Below are 23,156 nucleotides of genomic sequence, written 5' to 3'. Positions count from 1 at the left end.
CGCCTCGGGCACTCGCTGGGCCTGGGGGTGCCAAGACCCCTGGGAACGGGCCCAGCCAGTCCCCAGGGCGCCCCTCAGCCTTCAAAGAGCCGCTGAGATCTACCGTGGGGCATCGAGGGGCCCGGGGGCACAGCCGAAGGGCGGCGGGGAGGAGCGGGGGTAGGCGGCGGGGGTCGGGCCGGGGGTGGAGCCGCGGGCTGGCGGGTCGGGGTGAGGGGGAGCCCTTCCCTTCCCGAGCGAGCCGGAGCCGGAGTAGGCGCCTCCACAACTCCTCCTGCCCCGCCGGTGCCACCAGCCGCCCGCAGTATGGTGAGCGGGGCCGCCCGGCGGGAAGTTTGGTGGCGGCGGCGGCGGCAGCAGCAGCAGAGGCTCCGGCCCCGCTCGCCCCGACCCGCTCTCACCGCACCCCGCTCCCTCTCTTGCAGATCTGGAAAACTCTCCCGCTGCTCTGCGCCCTGCTGGCCGTCGCCCGCCTGCGAGCCGAGGTAAGCGGCGGAGGGGGGCGGCGGCGGCGGTGGTGGGGTGAGGGGCCGGGTGAGGGGGGCGTCGGGGTGAGGGGTCGGGGGAGTGGGGGGTCCGTTTCGGGCGTTTTCCATCGCGTCCCCCCCTCCCGGCGGCGCTGGGCCGCGGCGGGGAGGCACCCGGAGCGGGGAGGGGGAGCTGCTGGGACGGGGGGGAAAGTAGGAGCCGGGGCGGGAGGGAAGTTGAGGGGCCGCCGGACCCCTCCGTGGGGACGAGGGGCCGCCTCCCCGCCCGGACCGGACCGGGCCGGGCCGGCCCACCCCGCCAGCCGCCGGCCGGGCTCCTCTGGGCATTCCCCTTCCTCTCCCGCTTTTTCCTTCTCTCTCTCTCTTTTCTTCCCTTCTTTTACTGCACTGGCATTGAAAGCCCCCAACTCGCAATTCCCCCCAGCTCAGTTGACAGAAAATAACCGGTGCCTGAATTCCCCGGTTGCGGCGGCCTCCGTAAAAGTGAGGTCAGAAACAAAATATTTGATAATTACGGCAGGGGAAATGTGGAAGCGATTTGAGGAAAATGAACTCAAGCTGGTTTGGGGAGGGAGACTGAGCCTGCTTTCGGAGGGAAGCGGTCCCGCTCGGGGGGCGGTTCGTCCTCCCCCTGCCTGCAGTTTTTCTCCCTACATATTTCGCCCAGATGGTGAGCCCCACCCTAGAGCATCGCAGTTTGGCTCTGGACAAAAAATAAAATAGAAAAAACCCACCAAAAATGCATAAACAGGTCCGATTTCCTACAAACGGTTCCCTGTTTTTCTGCTTCCCACCCGTGGACTGTGCTGCCTGGCTTATGGTAAAGAGAGTTGGGTTTAGGGTGAAGCCCATCGCTGTTGCTCTGTCCCCATAAGCAAAGCTCTTCAGCAAACTCCCTACAACTGCCAGCTGCTCGCTGAAGGGACAAACAATGCAAACGCCAGGGCACGTGAGGAGCCGAGGTGAGACAGGGCAGTTGCAAGCAGACCCTGTCAAGCTATAGCTCTAGTCATGGCTATCATGAAAACCGAGGGGAGCAGGACTGAGCTGTAGTATGGGCTAGTGATTCACATCTGCCTGTGCATGATAATATTGTAATGCACTTTCTTCCCAAGGCATGGCATACTTATGTAGTCAGCATTTCCACACATCGTCTCCAACACTGTCCTGAGAAAGCCAGACTGGTTTTATTAATTTTCTTAGGAACCCTAAATAAACCTTAACTGGGCCTGGTCAAGGTACAGCGAAACCTCTGTAGGAAGGAAGTGCACAGCAGTGCATCCATAAGATGAATGACAATAACAGCTAAACAGTGATGGCAGTGGTGTGAGTAAAGCCTCATGGAGTCAGTAACCAAGAGGAACGTAGCGAAGGTGTGTTTAGCCCTTGATTTCTGATTTTACCAGTGCCGCTAACATTATGTTGATGCAGTCAAAGTGCTAAATCCTGGGTTTTGCCTAATGTACTCTAATTTGGAGTACCTGGATGGCTTCCCAAGCGTAAGCACTGTCATGTCTCTGTGCATCATCTGCAAACTAAAAGTAAGAAAAACACACAGCTGTCATGTTCAAAACTTTTTTTTAAAGGCCAGTTCATGCTTGAGTGGATAAATGAATGATTTGACTGTTTTCAGGGGTAGAGGTCCAGGTGTCAAACCGGTGAATGTTTTGTTTCGATTCCAGTATAAGTTCAGCAAAATTTGAGAGTGATGAGTGAGGTCTGGGTCTGATTTCAAGGAAAACTGACACCTCAGATGACTTTTGTTTTGGGGTTCAGTTTCTTTCCTTGTTGCTGGTAGCTGCTGAGTGGTGAACATCAGTTCACGCACAGGTAGTACCCTGCCCTCTGGGATATCTCGACCGTCTCATTTTCTAGGGGCTGGGTTCTGCTTGCAAGTGAGCTGCTCGTGTTTCAGAGATGGCTTTGACAGTTGCCTCCTTCTAAATATTTCTTATTACCACTCTTCTGCATCACTGGCATTTAGTAAGATTAGTATAGCGTTTCCCTGTGTGGTTTTTCCTCTTTCAGATTTTGGAAGTGATAACCTCTCTCTTCTGTTTCTGCTGCAGTTTGCACTTTGTGCCTTTCAGTACGCTCGGAATATTAACACCAGGCCTTAAGCTTGTAATCGTTTTGTCGGCAAAACTGTATCTGAACTGCACTGGGGTTTTTGTACAACACTCGTTTCTACAACATTGTTAGGTGCATAATTAGAGTCAAGAAAGAAAGAAAGAAATTGCTTCAGTAAATGTTCCTGGCATGATTTTGTGCAGACTGGAAAATCTGAGACGTGCCAAAACTTGGGAGCTTTTCTTGGCCCGGTTCAGTAATAGTCACAAGAGTAATAGACGGTGAACTGTATTCTTCGGATGGAAGCCGGCCACCAGCTTCAGACAGCTCTTTTTATCTCTTTCTTCCTGGGTCAGAGTCTCAATGAGGTGGCCGTTTGCTAGTATTAACAGGGGTGCTACGGAGGTGAAGTTGCTTGTGTTTCCAGCTGGGGCTTTCTGGAGCAGATGGAGTGATTTTTTGGGAAGCAGCCATTGCGATAGAGGAAAAGGGAGAGGCTTGAAATGTCTGATGAATGTATTAAAAGTTAATCAGTTGTTCATATCCTGCTAGAGTAAGTTACCTAGTTAACACTGGAGAGGAGTCCAGTCACTGTTTGACTGTGTCCATGAGGTCTGAAGGGAGGAGTGCAGGAGCACTTCCATTGGTGGTACCACTGAATTACACCAGCATTGTTGTGTCCCACCAGGATACTTATTTCAAAATAAGAGTGAGGGCTTTTATGTTTTTCATTTTGGCTGAAACGTGATTTAGAGCCATCAAGAAAGTTATTGTCACCAGGAATTTTAGACATTAACAAAGAGGCTTATGCCAGCATGTGGTGTGGGCTGTGGACAGAAGTCCTTTTCTGAATCCAGCCTTGCCAAGAGGAGAGGTCACTGCCCTGGCCTGCCTTCTGCTCCTTGCCAGGTTTCTAGCTGTTCAGATTAATATCTGGGATCTGTAGCTCTTCTCCTTGAACTATCCTTAACACATTTCTGGCCAAATGAGCGAGCCTTTGAAGAGAGTTATGTAAGCAGTTTAATCTGCCTTGTCTCGTTTGGGCTAAAAGGGGCTAGAGGAGGAGGGCTAGACCCTCTCATCTGGCAAGGAGATCTACTGACAGATCTGAGTGGACTATAACCCCCAAGCAACACAGCGATGACAAGCATCTGGAGGCAGATTTATAACCTTTTCTAATATCACTGTGTTTGTGGTGTCTACATCTGTTGTAACCCTGGGATTAATTTTTTTCACCCCACCTCCGTTTCCCTCAGTATAATTTTTCCATGTGAAAAGCCGAAAAGAGATATGGGGAAGAGGGAAAAGACAAAAGTTTCAGCTAAGTTCTGTTTGCTTAACTCACCTGAGCGCTTTCTCTCCATCTAACTTGACTGCTTTTGCATGTAGGGAGGGCAACACTCAACCCTTTCCCAGTCCTGTACCCCTTTTGCCAGCAGAGTGCTCGTGTGCCCTGCAGGAGATGGAACTCAGCTGGTCTTCATAAAGCCTGGTGTGCTTCTGCCCATTGGGCCGTCCGCAGAGTCTGGCCAGCATCATCACATTGCTTTGGTTAAGCTTTTCCCACGTTTTTGCAGCAGTGAAGACTAAAAACTACAGTCTTAATAAATGAAACTAAATAAATGGAAGTTGAGATCCTGATGTAATTGAATAGCTGTATTTGGCCCTGAAGCTATCATTTTAAGAAGGGTCCATTTGTCTTTTAAAATTTGTGATAGAGACTTTGCAGGTAGTTCAGTCCTCCTCTCACTGATACTTTGTCCCCATGACAGTGGAAAGAAAAGACACCGTGGTGCCGATCACATGGATAACTTGGGCTGGTTTTAATATGCACTGGCTCTGTGCAATAAAACCCAGCAGTCACATATAATAGTCACTAATGTAATAAAACTAGCTTCCCAGGTCTAGTCTGGCAGGCACATCTGCAGTCTTCAGTGGAAGGAAGAATTGCATCCATTTTTCTCCTCCAGCTGGTTCTGGAGTGATAGGTATCTTCCTCCTTGAAATCCTGCCCTTGAGTGCCAGACCGGGCATTGCTGGAGTTCTGCCTCACGGTGATAAGCATTCTTTGAATGAGAAGGCAGGGCAAAAGTGATTCTCTCCTGAGAACACAGCACAGGCTTATCTGTGCAAAGCCTGGTTTTTAAGGTGCTGTGCCATCGGGCAGCTGCTGTGCTGTGGATGATCCCAGGGATCAGAATCTGGGAGATGAACCAGGTGGTTCTGTCTGAGGCACCTTATGCTGTGCTGAAGTCACTGGCCAAATGCCCCATCCACAACTGTTTAAACAACCTCCCTGGCTGTTCCGAAGGGACTGTAACTTCCAAGCAGCAGCATGCGCGGTGCAAGCTCTGAAGCAGAAGAAATGTTGCATAGCACGTAGGTGCACGTGGCACCCTGATGCTGCTTCTCAGAATGAGCTGCTGTCAGATCGGAGCTGCTTTGTGTAAATGCACTAGAGCTGAGTGAATGACTTTATCTGCCAGAGTGCAAATTCCTTGCTGGTAATTAACAGGGGGGATGCTGCTGGGGGCTGCCTGGGAGGCAGCTCCGCTCCCAGCAGAGGAGGAAAGGACTGGCTGGGAGTCTCCTGTTGCATTTTCCAGCTGCTGTTATTGGTACAGCTGCTTACCCATCAGGAGGCACTGGGGCACCTTTGATCTTTCTTGTGTGGTGTTACATGAGCTGGGGAATGTTTCTCTTTGTACAGAAGAGAGTTTGTCACAAATCTCAGCCAGATGTGTCTTTCTGGGCTCATGAGTCTCCTATTAACCAGGCTGTGTTTTTGATCACATCATCCTGTGAGCTAGATGAGATTGGTTCCCAGAAAAGCCTTATTCAGCTGGGTTGCGTCTGTCTTTGCAGGGGGGTCAGCCTCTGCTGTCATATGATGTCTAAGCTAATCTGTGAAAAAACCCAGCATTTTTTTCGAGAGATTTATATCTCACAACGTTATCTCTGAGCCTAGTGAAAGAGAAGAGCAGACTGCTGTTACGCTGTGAAGCATACCTCGGATATATACCTCTTGACTTTCCCAGGGGTTGTAGATTTTGCCACAGCTAGTGTACTAAGTTAGAGCAGGGGCTTATTGCTTCTTGCGGTATGGGGCTCTGATTGCAATTCCCAAGTGTTGCAGCAGTAAATAAACAAATGGCAGATAAACAGGGCTGGAGGCTTCAGTGCTATATTAAAGCACAGATAACTGTGGTATGAGCAGTGACTGCATGGCATTTTCATACTACTTGCTCTCAAGTGTGTTCCAGTTCTGATCTCAGCTGAAGACACCAGCCAGCAGTAATGAGTGACTATGTCCCTTCTCTGCTGTGCAAACCACTTACCCAGAAGTGAAATTCATAAAAGTTCCTATGAAATCTTACTGCCTGCTCTATGCCTTAGCACTCTCCCTTATTTCACTGTACCTCTCGGTTCTGACATTGGGCCTGTGATTGCTTGGGGCAGTGGATTAGATGTAGGCTGCCTGTGAGAGATGATGAAGAAAAGCAAGCTCATGCTCCAGTCTGCATATCTGGAATTTCTTGAGACACCTACACCTTCTTTGGAGTGTGTCAAGGGGTCCATAACCTGGAAAGAATTTGGAGGCTCCTCTTGGGCCAACAGGTTTGGAAAGAACAAGGGATTTAGGGTGGATGATCAGAGAGGGATTTAGTATCTCATTAGTTCAGCTATAGGTGGATCCCACACTTCCACTGTTTGACAGCTAAGCAAATATTTTGGCAGAAGAAACTAAATGCTGCTTGAAGACCGGAATCTGTTTTTTGTCTCACTGGGGAGAGGGTGCTTCTGAGGGAAATACCCTACACACCAGGAAGGCCAGGAGGTTGAGAGGAAAGACTTGTTAGAACCCATCTCATTCACCTCTGTCTGGACATTGCAGGATGGATATCTGTACAGCATTTCTCTTGGCTGTACCCTGTCAACTGCTGTCCCAGAGATGTATCTCTAACCATGTTCTCTAAATACTGTAATGCTTTTTAGTGGACTGCATAGTAACCAGCTTTTCTTGTTGTTCCTTCTCCTTTATCCTTCTCTCATTTCATTTTGCAGCTCTGTTACACAGTGCTAAAGCTGTAAGCATATGAATTTGGGTTTGTTTTTTTTCCTCTCCTCTTTATCAGATCTCTGTAGAGGCCCTTGCAATGCAAAGAGCAACAAACCAGCTTGAGGGAACAATGGAGAGAATCAGGTAAAAACACCAAGTTAGAGCAGCTGGGTTTGAGTGGTAGGAGGAGAGGATTTGCACACTTATGCTCCAAACCGGGGTAGTGCTGGGCTTGGAAGAGCAGAAGGACCAGTTGGACCGCTATTTGTCACCCACTGGTGGTTGTCCCTAGACAGTACATGCTCCTCCTGATCCCATCCCTGCTACTAGCTCAGTCCTGATACAGGATCAAGAGGCTTTGGGAATATGGATGCTGGTGGACCTTTCCACACTCAAATCAGCTTTTCCCCACAACAAAAGTTCTCAAGAAATAGTGATAGCTTCAAAGATTACCTATAGCCAGAAACAACTTCTTTCTTTCTTTATCTGTGGGGAGGCCTAGGGAAGTAGTGGAAGGACCTGCTGCAGAGGTGGCTGTGGCAGGAGTACGACTCAAGCCTGAAATGGTTTTCTCAAGCCTTCCAAGTCAGGGGAGGGGAGAAGAGGGCATTAAAATCTTGGATAAGAGAGGAGCAAGAGCAGGGTGATGGGTGGGCTGGCAAAGGTACCTGCCTCTGATGGAGAGATGTACTGGTGAACTGTGTCCTAATTCAGGAGCCCATGGCCTGGGTGTGCCTCGTGCCATCAGAAATTCTGCCCTTGGCCACTCTCTCCTCATCATCCTGCTGCCAGGGCAAGGCATTTTGGGGCTTGAGCATCAGAGGGGCAGAGCAAGGAGGTTTTGTCCATCTGCCAGGACAGACAGAAGAGGGAGCGTTCGGCAGGTGCTGGTGAGGTGCCAGGTTGGCCTCCAGCACCACACTGTCTGGGGAATTTTCCCGATGACGAATTGATCCGGAAGATGGTGCCTGGGGGGCCCCGCCTCCACGCTAGAGTGGCCCCTGCCATTTAAGTGCTGGTAATTGTAGCCCGAAGCCAAGAGCTTTCCTTCTGCATGATGTAACTCTTTGCATATGTACTCTTTGGTGCGCTGGGGCTTTCTTTCCCTCCTGTGTTTTGGCCACTTTTTCATGTTTATGTTTGAAGAAGCTTAAGTATGAGGGATTGGAATTGTTGTCTTGTTTCCTATATGTAGGAGGAAGAAACTTCCTCAGGGAATTTTTGCTATGTCTGGATCGTTTCGTTGTCTGGGTGAGTAAAATTCCTCAGGGATAACCAGAAAGGTTGTGACCCGGCTCCGGTCTGCAGCTCGTGCATTCAAACCCAGGGCTCTGGAAGATTAAGGTGGCAGGGGACCAACCCTTCAGCTTGGCACAAAAGCCATGGTATTCCCATCTGAGGACAGCATGTTTGCTCTGCGTGATGCAAGCTCTGGGGTATTCCAGCCCCTAGATGATGAGTGCTGCAGTAGTATGCGCCTAATCTTCTTCAGATGGTACTCCTCTTCTCCAGTTGCCCTGAGGGCAGGCAGCCAAGAAGTCACATTGCAACAGAGGCTCCATTTCTCATGGAGCAACATTTCTCATGTCCCCAGGACTGGGTTCCAGACTCGTTGGTAGAGGATGATGTATAAGGGTAAGGAGAGACTACTTTTAAAAATTTTTGTCTTTAACTGCCTGATTTGTACCCAGTGCACAGGTGAAGAGCAAGCCTTGGCATCTTGCCTAATTCATGTGCTGAACTCAGCTCAGCAAGTGGTGCCTTGCCCTTCCCGTAACCAGGGATGGGCAGGTGGCCTGTGCTCTCCCTGGCAAGGAGCATTCCCCTGTTTGACCTATGGAAGGGTCGGGGCTGCAGTGTGGCTGGTGGCACATATTGCTGGCTGCTCGTGGTGCCTCCTTGGTCACATCAGTTGCCGAGCCATGGATGGGTTGATGTGACTGGTCCTGCCTACCTGAAGGGAGCACTTTTCAGGAGGGTGAGAGGCATGTCCTCAGACCTTTGTTCACCTGAGAAGCGAAGCGTATGCAGGAAGATGTGCACATGCATACAGGATGATTCTTCGCAGCCCATGTGTTTCACCAGGCTTTGCAGAGGGGCTAGTGACAGATGTGATAATGCTTTTTGAGATCGTTCAAAGCATCTCCTTCTAGAGAAACAGTCTTTCTTCTACAAGGTATCACTGCATGCCCTGGGATTAGTAGCTGCTTGTACAAACTGTAGCCATTAGTGCCTTGTCAAATCCAGTTTTACACATCCCAGTAAGTGATGCCCCCTTCCTGTTCCATTGAAAAGTGATACTATGCTCTGAATTGTCTCAAAATCAGTAAGTTTATCTTCATGGTCCTCTTCTATGAACAAGTAGACCAATTAATCTTTTTATTCTGTCTCAACAGTCCTAATTGCACCCCTGTGTTCAAGGATAATCAGAGCCTCTCCTGTGAAGTTCTCTTCACCTTGTACATGTAGCCAGTTTATGGGGCCCCTCAGCAACATGCTTAACCCACCTCTCTTAATATCCTTGTAGCTTCCTTCCTTCTGTCAAAGCAGAACATTTTTCCCCGACTGTCTAAAGAAACAGAGCTTTATGTGATCTTATTCTCTGCTGGTAGCTTTCAATCTCCTCAAGTAACTCTTAAACCCAACAGTCAGTTTCAGCCATGTTTAGTGAAGCATGTTAATTTCCTACAACCTACTTTGTTCCTCTAAGTCTTGTAAAAATAGACAGTGTGGTACAGTAGTTACTGCCCTCGCTGAGGGTCGTGGTTTAGCCCCAGCTGGCAATTCAGCACCACACAGCTGCTTGCTCACTCCCCCCTGGTGGGATGGGGGAGAGAAACGGAAGAGTAGAAGTGAGAAAACTCGTGGGTTGAGATAAAGACAGTTTAATAGGTAAAGCAAAAGCCATGCGTGCACAAGTAAAGCAAACCGAGGAATTCATTCACTGCTTCCCATGGGCAGGCAAGTGTTCAGCCATCTCCAGCAAAGCAGGGCTCTATCATGTGTAATGGTTACTTGGGAAGACAAATGGCATCACTCTGAACGTCCTCCTCCTTCTTCCCCAGCTTTATATGCTGAGCATGATGCCATATGGTATGGAATATCCCTTTTGTCAGTTGGGGTCAGCTGTCCTGACTGTGTCCCCTCCCGACCCCTTGTGCACCCTCAGCCTGCTCGCTGGTGGGGTGCGGTGAGAGGCAGAAAAGGCTTTGGCTCTGTGTAAGCCCTGCTCATCAGTAACTAAAACATCAGTGCATTATCAGCATTTATTCTCATTCCAAATTCAAACCATAGTACTATACCATTAGAGTGAAGAAAATGAACTCTATCTCAGCTGAAACCAGGACACTGAGGGGAAAGCTCAAGCATGAGATCGACTTTTACTACAGACCAGAGAAGCGTTTTATGAGTAATCCCCTCTGATCCTTGTTCATACCTTCATAGCCACCAAATACAATCAGCCTCAAGACAGGAATCTGGGAAGCAGCTTGTAGAACAGCTTTTTGTTGCTTGGCTTCACACATTATGGTGTATCCTTCCCTTCTTGGTGCTCTGAGCTCTGTGTAGTCACCCAGCAGGGTGTCATGGAGAAAACTGAGCCAAAGTGTGCTTAATCATGGAGCACAAAACATGGTTTGTTACCCCTCATGTGCATGTACAGGGTGATGTGTAGAGCAAGCTTGCTCAGCCCTGTTACGGAGTAACTTGCTGCTAACTCCCACAACCCAGACCTGGGATGGTGAAGAGGAAGGGACAGCAGCAAAATCTGCAATCAGTGTAGATTATTTGGGGATTTTGGATTGTACTGGGTGGGTGTTGAATCTTGCTGTGGTATCTGAATAGCCTGAAACCGCATGGTGTCAGTGTGGTGACTGGGCCACTCCTAACTTTGTGCACATGAAAACCAAAAGAGATGGGAGAACAGCTGGGCATTACCTCCTCACAAATCACTGCCAAGCTCTTCTGCAGTGCAGCAGCACACATCCAGATGCTGGGGTGAGTTAGGCTGTCCTGGCTGCAGATGCAAGGTCAACAGTAAACCAGCATTAAACAGAGACAGCTGTTGGGTTTTTTTGTTTTGTTTTCAGGTTTATGTTTATTTGCTGTGGGGTTTTGGCAGGGTGGAGGAACTAAAGGGGACTCTGAGCATGTGTGGTTCAAACAACTTCAGAGCCTGTAGGCATGAAGAAAATGCAAACAGATTCTTCTCTCCAGACCTATTTGTTCTCACTCTTAGCACCATGCCATGATTTGTATGTAGGCTTTGGGTAAGGCACCTAATTCCTCTAAGCTGAGGTGTTCAGGTCTGTAAAATAAAGATAATGATGGTGCTGTGTCTCTCAGAAGGGTTTAGGAAGCTGAATGCATTCCTGTTAAGAAAAGTTTAAAAGTTCTCATGTAGAAGATGCAGCAGGCATGGCAGAGGGTCATTATCCTTATCAACAATGATAACAAGAAGGGGAATGGAGAGAAAATGTGGACCAGAATTGCTGTGTGATACAGCAATTTCTTGCCAGGCGGTCAAGATATGCAAAAAGGGCTTGTATGGGCCACAGGTGGGAAGGAGGAAAAGGTTGAATGTTTTTATGGAGCCACAGAGAAAGAGGAAGGGCATAAGGTGGGAGTGCTGGGGTGTCTCGCAGTGGGGCTTGCATTTCTGTAGTGTGTTTGCCCTCAGAGGAGAGCAGCAATGTTTCTCTGGCCATTCTTATCTCAGATGAGGCAAACCGGAGGTGTGCTCTAAGGGGAACATTTGACATTATGGCAATGTAGGTTTCCCTTTGAGCTCTATGTTCTAGTTAAGTAGGGAATCTTACACAGGGCATAGTTGCTTGCTTGCCCTGGCAGGTCTGCCAAAGGTTGACAACAGAGAGAAGATGGGTTAGCAATTTTCATTGGTTGCCATGGCAACTAATGGAAATTACTTTTTGTGTGTGTGTGTCTGTCGTGTATGAAAATGTTTGTTAAAACAACTAGGAAGAATTCTCTCTTCCCCCACCCCTTTCTCTCTCTCTTTCTCAGTTTTAACTGCTGACTTCTGGTCTTAAAATGTACATGGTTACCAGAATTTTTCTAGGGAGGTGAAACAGAGTTTTTGAGTGCTGTGAAGTATGTGCTGGGGATGAGCATCCAGAGTAGGCAGCTGCTGGGCAGTTTTGTGTGCTGAGCCACTTCTCACCCTGAGACCTTCTGCAAGGTGCTTACGAGAATATTTTCTCACCAAGAGGCCTAAAAGTAGGTGCCCAAGATAACAGGTAGCCTGACTGTACTGGTTCCCATGTAAATGGTAAGCAGAGGATTAGCCACCCTGAAAAAGTTCAAGCTGGATGAAAGGGGGATGATAATGCCAATTTATCAGCCAGTGAGTTGTCAGGTTTACTGACATAGTGACAGTAAAGAACTTGGAGAATTTCAAATTAGAGGTGTGGGTGAAATACATGTATTATTACTATTAGTATTTAATGTAAACGTCAGCATGTCTTGTCACTGAAAATATGTCTGTCTGCCAACTCCACTGACACTAAAAGGGGCAATTTTCCCCACAGATTAGTAGGTGGTAAGGCCAGAAGGAGCTATTGTGCTTTAGGTCTCTGCCCACTTGCATAATACAGCCCATATATCCAGCTTTTTTTATTAATTCCATTTGCTCTGGACTCTAAAACATGTCTTAAAAAACATCTAGTCTTGATTAAGTAATTACCAGAAATGGAAAATACCACTGTGTTTGGTATGTTGCTGCAGTGGTTAATTACCCACATGCTGTTACACCTCATTTCTGGCTTGCATTTTTCTAGTTTTGATCTCTGGATGCTGAATCTTGTGTTTAATCCGCTAAACAGAAGAGGCTTTTAGTACCGTGCGTCTGTTCCCTACCATTGTAACTGTGGTCTGCACAAGGACCGCTCCCGGTCTTGTCTTTGGCAAACTAAACAGTCCGAGCTCCTCAAGCTGTCTCCTGGTAAGGTATGTCTCCTAATCCCTTGTTCAGTACTGGGTCTCCACGTGTTGCGTCCTCTTTCCCAGTCTGTTAGCTCTCCCTTGCCACGTTATGGCAGGCATCTCCACGTGCTGTTGCTGGGAATCTGTACAGCCTTGGGCAATATAATTTGTAAAAAGAAGAAAGACAAAAACAGTATGTCTCCTAATTTAATATTAGGGAGTTATATCCATTAATACACGCACACCATCAGGAAGCATAGCTGGCAAGGTTTTGATAGTAGAAGTCTTCCCACAGTACTCAAATGTGCTGCTCTTCTTACCAGCTAAAGCCTTGGTTTTAAGTTTCCTATGATACACACTTAAGTTAAAGTTTTATATGTAGAGGCTTCTCAACCCTCGTGACCCCACGGGTGATATTTGACTGGACTGGGGGCCAGAGGGATGAATGCTCAGTGCAGCTCATGCCCTGTAGTAGGCAAAGGGCCATATCACAGCACTGCGGACAGCTGGAGCCTGTCCTCTGACAGGCAGCTTCAGTCGAGCTCTGCTAGAGCTCGTACACTCCCCAGCCAGTGCCCCAAGCATGGTATCTCTTCTGCCACAGGTCCCTTTACACCAGGCCAGCTGGCTGACGGGCTCATGAGGCAGTGTGAGTGCACAGGCTCCTGGGTTGGGGAGAACAGCTAACATAGTCTGTTAATGCGTTAGGCGAGGAAATGCACTGTCTCTTGCATGCCTACACTTAAAGTATCTAAATGAAGCAGTGATGGTTTGCAGAACTGGTGCCTGAGAGCTGTTAAAGGCTTCATTGCTAGCATGGATGAGCATGTGTCTGTGCTCTGTGAGGTCCCATGTGAGTGCTAGCACATACGCTGCTGTTCTGATTTGTATTTCTTTTCTCATGGCAGAGGCTGGTGGATGAACTAGGCTTTGTCAGGAGGGAGAGCTCTCCCTGATATCGGAGGCTGGGTATGTTTCTAGGTGTGACTTCGTTTGTTTTACACACAGGCCTGGGACAGAGGGGTGCACGAAGAGCACGCAGCCTGCCCCCCTCCACGACAACTCAAGCTATCACCCATGACTGACCTGCGTTGGATACAGTTAGCTCCTCTAGAGAGGTGGAGGCAGAGCCAGCTCTCTTGCTGTTCACTCCACCCTTCACAAACGATCCATTTCTAACCAAGTAACAATACAGGATTTTTTCCAAGAGCAAATCTTGCTCACTGTCCCAGGGGCATGGACTCTTTTCTGAAATGTGTTTGTACAGAGCTTGTCGCAGACTAGGCTGGATCTTGACTTGGACCTTGGGAAGCTTCTCTGCTAGAAAAGCATAATAAAGATTCAGGGGTTATTAAAATACCCCTTTTTTGTTTCTCTTTCCATTTCCAACTTTGTCTTTATATACAGACGTCTGGGTTTTTTTCCACCTCTCACAGAAAGTAAAAAGCTCTCTGCATTTCTGGTTCTTGAGTCCCTTCCAGTTCACACACTGGGGAGACCCATTGGGGCTAGGCTGAAGGTTTGTGCTTTCATAGCTCTAAGGCATCTTCCTGCAAGGCAGCCTTAACTGGGTAGCACAGGCATTCAAGTAAAGAATGCTCATGCACTTTTTCTGTGGGCAAGCTAGTTGGCAGTCCTTTTTCCTTTGGTTGGTTCCGTCTCCCAAGGTGATGTTTTCACCCTGTGTTCTGCCATGAGCTCAAAACCAATTTTTTAATAAAAGTCTGGCAAGAGACAACAAAGCCCTGTGTTCCTCAGGGATGCGATATTTTTTTTAAACTTGGAGCCAAACTACTTCACAACCAATGTCTAAAGAGCAGTTTTGCAGCAGGTGCAAGCCGCTGTCTCCATGCGCTGCCATGGTGAAAGGTGAGCGCCTCCCCTGCCGCTTTCCCTGTGTGTTCCCTCTTCCTCCTCTATGCCTGCGTAGCTGAAAACTAAACTCTGCCCCAAAAAACTCAGGTTGATGGGCTGGAGGGGGTACATAAACTTTCATTTGTTGTCTTTGCATGGGTGTGAGAGAAAACATGGGAAAGCAGAGCATAAGGAGGGGAAAGGAGGTGCCTCCCTCTCTGCCCCATCCCATCTCCTGCTGCTGACCACAGCCCCTGTAAAAGAGATGCACCTTTGCTGGCTGCTCATATTTTTTTGATTCAGGAGAGCGTTAACATGTTCTCAGAGGAGCTGTGGCATGTCCCCATCGTTCCTCTTGTACAAAACCTTTGGGAGTCACCATGCATTGCTGGGGTGGAGGAGCAAGGCTAGGCAGGTTTCTCCTCCAGTGCCCACACTGCCGGGGGGAACGCAGGGGCTTGAGGGGAATGGGCTTGGGAAGGTTTTGGCAGCTCCGAGGACAGAGCCTGACCAGCAGTCGCTGGGGTCCGGCAGGGGAGGTGAGGAGTGTGGCCTGGAGCCATGCCACAGCTTGTGCTGGATGCAGCCCAGGGATTGCTCGCCCGTCCCTGCCTCGCTTTGCCACGGTCAGCAGAGTGAGAGGCTGCCAGAGCCCTTGGCTGGGGCTGCAGCAGGGCCTGGCAAGGCCTCTCGTTCACGGCCTCCAGCATCATACAGTGGCAGGGGGGCAATTTCCACCTCCCTGAGGGGCCATCTGCCCATGGAGTCCTTCCCTTGCTGGGATGGAGGAGTTGTCAGGCACTCATTTATTGCAGAGAGAGACCCCAGAGAGCACTAGGTGATGTGCTTAAGGATACAGGGAACCATGACTGAAGGATGGATGCTTTTGCATCTATCAGCTTAATTCTGTGTGAGAGAGGCTTTGTGTCCTTGCTCATACTATGCAGTGTGTGGGCAGGATACTGTCATGGACTGACTACTGTTATTGGCGGAGGGGTGGGGATGTGCTTACCTGGCAGGACCTGTAAGGCCCAGTTTTTCTTCCCATAGACTTCCTATATGGTATTGGATAAGCTGCTGAAACCCAGGGCATTGAAGACCAATAATATATCTGAGGTTTACGGAGAACAAGGGGGTTCATCTCTTAAGTGGTGATATGGGTCTGGGACCAAGTACTTCAAGGTGGATGCTTTGTTACGACCCTCGGTTCTACATCGGTGCATGAGATTCCCAAAGGAGAGCTTTCCACCTCGTGTTTAGGTGATAATGTCCTTCAGGACGCAGCTGTCTGACACAGCAGCTGAAGAACGTGCATACAACTACTTTCAGACCTAGGGCTGTTCATTTAGCCAGCAGGTGTTCACACAGTAAGTACCAGGAGTCCCAAATTTGGTCCTTTCAGCCTCTGTCCCGTCCAGCAGCATTATGTGTTCCTAAGAGGTTGCCGAAAGCATTAGGATGTCTTGGGGAGGAGTGCCTGTATTTGCATCGTTATTTTTGATAGGAGTTAGCTGTTAAAAGCCAGCGTACTGCTGGCTGCTGTCCCAGTATTAGTAGTCTGATCTCCCTGCAGTTGCATGGTTTCTGACAAGGAAGGGGGGGGGGGGGGGGAAATGACAATGTCTTGGCTCAAATGAAGATACAAAACTCAGGTAAGATGAAGAAACAGAATAAAGTCCATGCTTAGAGCATTGGGAAGTAAAGCACGGACTGTTGCTTAGTGTGTTTGATGACATATTAGAAGGGGAAGAAACAAGAAGGTTTAATGAGACATTGCTGTGACTGTGCTGACATCTTTGTGTTTTGGAGGATATGAGGCTCATGAGAGTCAATTGCATTTTGCTGTAACAAAGGATTTGGGGGATTAAACTCAGGCAGCTGAAGTGCTTCCATGGCCATCACGCAGCAGGGATGACTGGGCAGGTCACAAAGCATGTCTTGAATTGCTTACAAGGGACAGAAGCAGTGTCTCTTGTAGATACTTAATTGTCACCTGGTGCTGTACCCTGGACTTGGTGCTGCTGACTGCAATGTTAAAGGCTTCTCATGTCTTGTATTGATCACCGCTGGGACTGTGCTGGTGGTACTCAGCTGTGTTTAGGTACAGGTTTCACAGGGTCAGGGGCACCAAGTGCAAGAGCAATTAGAACTTGCATGGGTTAGGATTTTGTGGTTCATACATTTAAGTGAGAATCAGTGTCAAGTCCCCATGAATGAAAACATCTTGCAGATCAGCACAGACATGATAGCCAGTCATGTTCACTGCAAGATACTTAATCCCACTTTGGTCACGGCTGTTTTCTTCTGAGCTGGCACACTGAAATGACACAGGTCTTATACGTGCTAGAGCACTTATAGTGCAAGGAGGGACACAGCCAGCAGCTGTCTTTGCATAGGCTGTGATAAAGACGTAAGATGATGTGATTCCAGTAAACCTTTCATTGCAGGCTAGGATTATTGAAGTTATCTTGCTTTTTGCCATAGGCTAAAGGAGCACACGCATACTGTTCCTTCAGCTCAGCAGGGTAACTTTGTAGAGCTGGTATCTTACATGTGCATCTGACCTGAAGTCTACACCCTCACAGGGTCTGGGCGTTTGGCAGGGAAAGACTGGGGCAAGCTTTGGAAGTTTTATCTTAGGGGGGTTGTTAAACCTGCAGTAAGGAGCTTTTGGGGCTTATTTAGGAAATGTGTTTTTTTGTTGTTGTTGTTGTTAGGGGGTTTTGTTTGTTTTGTTTTTAAATGTATTTCAAACAGAGATAACCCCGAAGTATTGGGGAGCTGAAGAATGAGGTCTGTTTTCTCTGAAAAACAAACCAAGAGGTTTTACTCAAAAACTGAAGTGCAGAGTTGCGTTACTGAACCTTTCATTGCACAATATTAGACTTTCAATAATTGCAAAACCTCAAGGTGGCCTGCAGTACCCTACATCTATTTATTGTGGCTCAGTATTCTGTTATAATATTGCATGTTACTTCTAAAATCATATGGGGTGAAGCAGATCATGTTATATTTATTTCCTACAGCCTGCGCATTTTACAGGTGGTATCCAGTACAACTTTGTTCAGCATAGTAAGAATGACATCCAGTACGTGCGAATAATATCTACGCGTACACAATGATATGTAGTTAAGCAATTTGTTCTCAGTATTCAAAAGGCTACCACTGATTTCCTGATGTGCTTGAGTCAAAGCCTGCTCTAGGAACATTTTTTTTTTTAATAAACCCTTTGGGTGTGTGAATTTCCTGGGTTTCCTTAAATCTTTGTTGAAAAAGAAAACCTATTGTCCCTTATGAGTTTCCAATCTTAATTTCTTTTGACGCACACCATTTTACCACTTAAATCTTTCCCCTGCATAGGAGAAGAGGTCTGGCTACATTAGGAATTGTAAAACTAGACTGCTTATACATTCAGGCAATGTCATTCCTGGAGCCAAGCCCTAGAGAAGGGAGGGCAGTGCCAGAAGTGCAGCCCTTAGGGTCAAGACAGCTCTCTGCTGCTTCTTTATACCTGGTTCTAGCTGGAGGCGGTGGAGGATGCCCCTACTCTTAGAGCAGGCTCTGGGCTAGCAGGGGCATGAGCAGTGGTGGTAGATCCTCAGACCTGGCTTTATCTTCTGCCCCTACTGCTCCCTTGCCCCTGGGGCAAGCAGCAGATAGCCAAACCAGTCTTGCCAACGGCAAAGGATGCAGAAGAGAGGTGCTGTGGCAATTTCTGTAGAATAATCATCTTTCATTAGTTCTTTAGCCCCTTTATTTGCCCATTTTTCTTTCAGGTCTCTTCTAAGCCTTCCACAGTGAGGGAGACATTTTGTTCTGTTCTTGTCTGCTTTTCCCCTCCTTGGATATACAGCCCCAAGACTGCAATCTTACTGAAGTCCAATGATCGTCAGCAGTTCAGTCTAATACAATGGGCTGTGAACTGTAGTGGCTGAGGCTCAAGCATGTATTTCTTTCTGCTGACTTTATTAGAGGAGCAATAAATTCTGGCTGGCCGACAAGGTGGACAGCCAAGGCTGGCAGACAGCTGTGCAAGCTAATGTCTTAAACTGCTGTAGCTTGATTTGCCAGAGGCTGCCTTCTGAAACCCTTAGTCTGCTTCAGTTTTATGTCTATCAGAGTTCTTTTTTTTTTCGCCTCTGAAAGTAATGTCAAAAACTTGCTTGTCTTCACTGGGTGCTGCAGGAGAACCTACTGTCCCACAGGAGTATCTCCTCTCGCCTCCCTAGTGCAACCCCACCTGCAAAAGAGCTGCTTAACTTAATACACGGACTTTGCTAATGGTGCAGCAGAAGCTGGGGCTGTCCTGTGCTTAATTGAAACTGCAAAAATAGCGTGACCTTCTTTCCAGTTACTTGCCACATTCATTAAATGGGAGATTTTCTCTGCCGAATACCAAAATTGTTTATACTGCATTAAGCGAGGGAAACTTGCCAAATATTTTATGCATGTTTAACTTAAAATACGTCCAAAGTCAGTGTGCTCCCCCTGTCTGTGATTTGATTTTGACATAAAGCATGTAAAACACCAAGTTTCAGCCTGCCGCAGATGTCTCTGTGGCGTCTATACAGTTTCACAAAGGGATTTGTAGAGAAACGTTAACTCGGCCATTTCTGCATTGTTGCTAGCAAAGGGGGGAGCCTGGCCGCTGCCCTCTCTTTGCGGAGCTGAGTGCCCAGATTAGAGAGGATATTTTCAGGCAGTGTTAGGCTGGTGCTGTGGGCTGGGTTTCCAGTGAGGCTGAAGGCTATTGTTTTCCTTCCCTATCTCTAAGTGTTAACAGCATATACGAGCATCAGGCTGTTTGTGGGAAAACTCTATCCTGGCAGAAGAACCAGAGCTGTTCTGATCATTTTTTTTCTCTTCAAGGAAGGAGGTTAGAGGGAGGCGTGGATATAAAAGGTAAGTATAAGAACATCAGTCTTCCTGTAGTATGGTTCCCAAGAGGCTGGGAAGCCAACCGTGTATGATCAGTGGGATTAACTCCCAATTCAAGGAGGAGTGATACATGGGAACCCCAGTGGTTGAAAAGCATTGATAAGGTTGTGTTTGCAAGTTGTGTCACAGATACTCCCTCTGATTAGGGAGGCCTAGCAAAGGTTCCTGTTGTCTGGCTTCTTGCTGTTGAATGGTAAAACAGGTACAAAAAATGTAATCATTAAATGAGCAAGCAAAAAAACCCCATGGAAATAACCTGTCACTAAGCCAACTGAGCTGGCTTTGATAATTGGAGATCTGTTGTCTGCGCAAAGATCTTGGCTTTCACTGCCACTATAAACTTTCAGGTTTCTGGGACGTTTCCCAAGGTCTGGCACAATCACCTTCAGTGCTCAGGGAGGAATGGCTGCTGTGCAGGTACTGTTTACTTCTGCATGAGCCACTGCCCCGTCACTTATCTTGCTCCACCACCTTTGTTTTGCCTTGGATGTCCCCCATCCTGCATTCCTGAGCTCCAGGGTGTAAATCCACTGAGCTGCAACTCCAGCTGCCATGAAAAATTCATTTCTTTTGGGAGGTATGTGCTGCTTGGGTGGCTGCTGCTTGTATGATCAGGACAAATGGCACTTGGAGGCAGTGCCTTGTATTGGCAAGACCCAGTTGCCCAGAAGGACCCTGGCCCTTCTAGGAGTGGGTACAGTTAGGGGGTTGCTGTTCTGCTGTTGGGAGGAAGGGACTGGGGACCTGAAGTGCTGAGCTCTGGCTGCATTCCTCAACACTGTTTGGCTCTGTGATACAAAGCATTTGTAATTATATTTTGCTGTCTGCTGCATCATCTGTCTCAGCCCATTAGAGCATTTGCTGGTTAATTACTTAAGCTGCCATCAAACCTCTGTAAGGTAGGCCATTACTACATCTCTCTCACTGCTGACAAAAACGAGCAAATGAAGCCATCACCTGAGGTGGTGTTCGTGCTCTGTCTAGAGATGTGGCAGTAGCCATTGACTCCATACTAAGAACACAGGGCTATACTTCTCTATCAAGAAAGTATAAAGAAATAAATAGTTGAAGGTCAGATATGAGGTCTGAGCAGCCTGTGTGCTTGGGTCTTGGATCCACAGTGCTTGCTTACCAAGTGACTGAGAAAGATAGTGGTTTTATCAGTGGAGCAGCAGCAGCTCAGCCACCTTCACAGGCAAAGGGTTTGTAGTACCTGCATATTCAGACTGGTGCTGGTACTCATTCAGGCTCTGAGCTGGATCCCACCATGCAGCTGGCTTGATGAGGGAACATAAAGCACGCCCTGGGACCTGCTGCCAAAGGATCCAGGTCCCACATCGGGCTCTAGCTCCAGGGGATGGTCATGTCCTACCTGACCTGCCCTCTTCTCTAGTCTCAGCTGTGTCCTGAGCCTGCCTCTTCTATGCAGAACATCTGCTGATTCAGTTCTCCACCCTTGTGCTATTTGTCCTAAATTACTGTTTTCTTCTGGCATCAGCTGTGCTGGCTGTAATGACTGATGACCTGCAAGGGACATGTAGTCCCCTGCCTTTCATTTTATTGCTTCGTGCTGTACCCCAATCAGCAGACGCCTGTGAAATCCTGCAATCCCCGAAGAGAGCTTGTTTGGTCATCGTGTTCAGCTAGTGTTTGGGCAATGTAATCAGGATCTGTGAGCCATAAGGATAAGGATTGTTCTTAGCAGGAACTCAAGTTTCAGAAGTAATCAGAGATGTGGGTAGCTCCCACAAGCAAGAGACACCACGGTGACTCTCCCACCAAATTCAGGCTCTGGCAGAGGCGCTGAGGACTTCTCTGCATTCTGAGCACAACTTAATTCCTTGAACTTGGACAAAACAACTTAATCTTGTTCTCAGAAATCACTGACCTTTTTCTGTTGACACTTCATAAAGGAAAAGTCAGCCTGAGGCAAACACCTGGCATGGAAAATTTCAACCTGAACAGTTCAGTGCTGGCAAAGTTCTTGGCAACAGAAAAGATGGTTTCATAAGGGGAAGTGTCAGGCTGCTTTTAAGCGTTGGCTTGCTACCCATTCCACCCGTAATGTGGGTGACCCCTTGACTTCTGTGAATCAGCCAGCTCAACTGCTCTTCATTTCTCTGAAGACCTTTAGAGGAGGTCAGGCCATGAAGTACAAACCCAAGCAAAGTTGGAGGTGGATCAGAGCTGCTGTTTCAGATACACAGTTCAGTGTGCCTTGGTTTTTTCCGGCCACAAGGATGTCTTGCAAAAACCAGATGCATGGAAAACAGTGCCTTTGTCCTGGCTGTTACTGGATTTCCCATCATAGTGCTTGTCTCCTCGCAGGTTGTGGCTGAGATTCTGCCATGGCTTTGGCACTGTCTGCATTAAGAAATTAAAGATGCACGGGGCTGTTTGTCTCGCACAACCTCCCAGTCAGCAGAATAGCCCACTGTTAAACTGTCTTATCCCCTAATTAGGGCGGCTGCATGTGAATTACTTCTTGGTTACCGGTGGTCTGTGCTAACCCCTAAACCATGTCAGAGAACTTGCAGACCACACCAGTGGCCCTTCTCACAGTTTGACAGCCCAGGCATATGAGCTTGGGTGCCTGGGATTTTTCCTCCTAGTGTCCTCTTGAATTTCCCAGAGTAAGGGCAGGCTCTGAGCCTCGGTGCTCAGTGCCCATCCCAAAACTGCCCAGTTCTCTCAACTTTCCTTTTCTGTGTGGTGTTCGCGGAGTGGGCTTTCAGCTGTTTGTGGCTTCTGCTGCCTGGGGGTGTTCCTGTCACCAGCTGAACTTCAAGCAGCTCTGCTGGGATTAGCCTAGACATGGAGGATTACTGAAATATCTATGATGTCTGTTATTAATACACTCCATTTAGTACTCTAAACTTTTTCCTGACTCTTGGATTAGTAGTCTTAGCTATTGCTAATGAATTTGTTAGAAACACCAGTATGGAGATGAACTGATGCTAATTGATATAGTTTGATGTGTGCCACAGAGGGGTCTTCAGGCGGTTACAATTTCTAGTTATTGGTGACACAACTGCAAGTAGCATAGAGGCGAGAGCTTGCATAACTCAGTTATCCAGTGCATGGGTTGTGTCCCTGCTACAAAATCTTTTCTGTATTTCTGAGCAACGGAGATCTATGCAGTAAAATACATCTCCCATTAAAGCTGCTCTTGTCGTCCTACCTCTCCCTGTAAAATTCCTTCACCAATGGCTTCAAGGACATTGTTGCATTGCTGAGATGTTTAATACTGTAGAATTTGTGTTGGGAAATAACACAATTGTATTTTTTTCATAACAAAGCCATTATACTGTCAAAATCTTAACTTTCTGTTGCATTAGCTGACAGCCAGCAGAGATTGCTGGGAAAAGAGTGCTTAGCTTAACCTAAATTTTTTACAAGCAAGAAAAATGGAATGAAAACAAAATGAATTTATAATGAAATTGATTTATTTCTGGGCTTTCCTATTGTGCTGTTGTTTGCTTTCTTTGAGGGCATTTAGAGCTGATTAGCAGCCTTGGAGACAGAAGTCCATTATTTACCCAAAGAGCAGCCAAGAGTGGAGAGACAACAATGCAGTCTCCTTCCTTCCCTTTCTCTCCACTCCATCCTCTGCATCCCTCCTGCATTCCCAAAACGAGCCTCAAGTTTGTCCTGAAGGGATCATTCTTTTTTCAGGGAGGGGACAACTAAGTCGGTGTGGTCTGCTGCTTTCTGTTGGAGATGCCAGCAGAGACAGAGGATTTGCTGGAGGCTTCCACCTCCTCAGGGTCAGGTCCCTGTGCTGGGGAGGAGCGTGGGACGCCTTC

At 47.7% G+C, this 23,156-nt stretch overlaps 1 protein-coding gene across 1 annotated transcript in view; it reads left to right on the top strand.

Moving 5' to 3' along the window:
• The first annotated feature begins 208 nt into the window (after positions 1-208).
• FSTL1 (follistatin like 1) overlaps positions 209-23,156 on the top strand; it is a 56,327-nt gene continuing 33,379 nt past the window's right edge. The window contains exons 1-2 of the mRNA XM_075107248.1: positions 209-309; positions 426-485. Coding sequence (XP_074963349.1) covers positions 307-309; positions 426-485 — 63 coding nt within the window. The 5' untranslated portion in view covers positions 209-306. The remainder of the gene's footprint in view (positions 310-425; positions 486-23,156) is intronic.

Source organism: Phalacrocorax aristotelis, chromosome 1 (assembly GCF_949628215.1).
Source record: "Phalacrocorax aristotelis chromosome 1, bGulAri2.1, whole genome shotgun sequence".
Classification (NCBI taxonomy): domain Eukaryota; kingdom Metazoa; phylum Chordata; class Aves; order Suliformes; family Phalacrocoracidae; genus Phalacrocorax; species Phalacrocorax aristotelis.
Note: the sequence above shows the minus strand (reverse complement) of the source record. Positions and strands in the feature narration are given on the sequence as shown.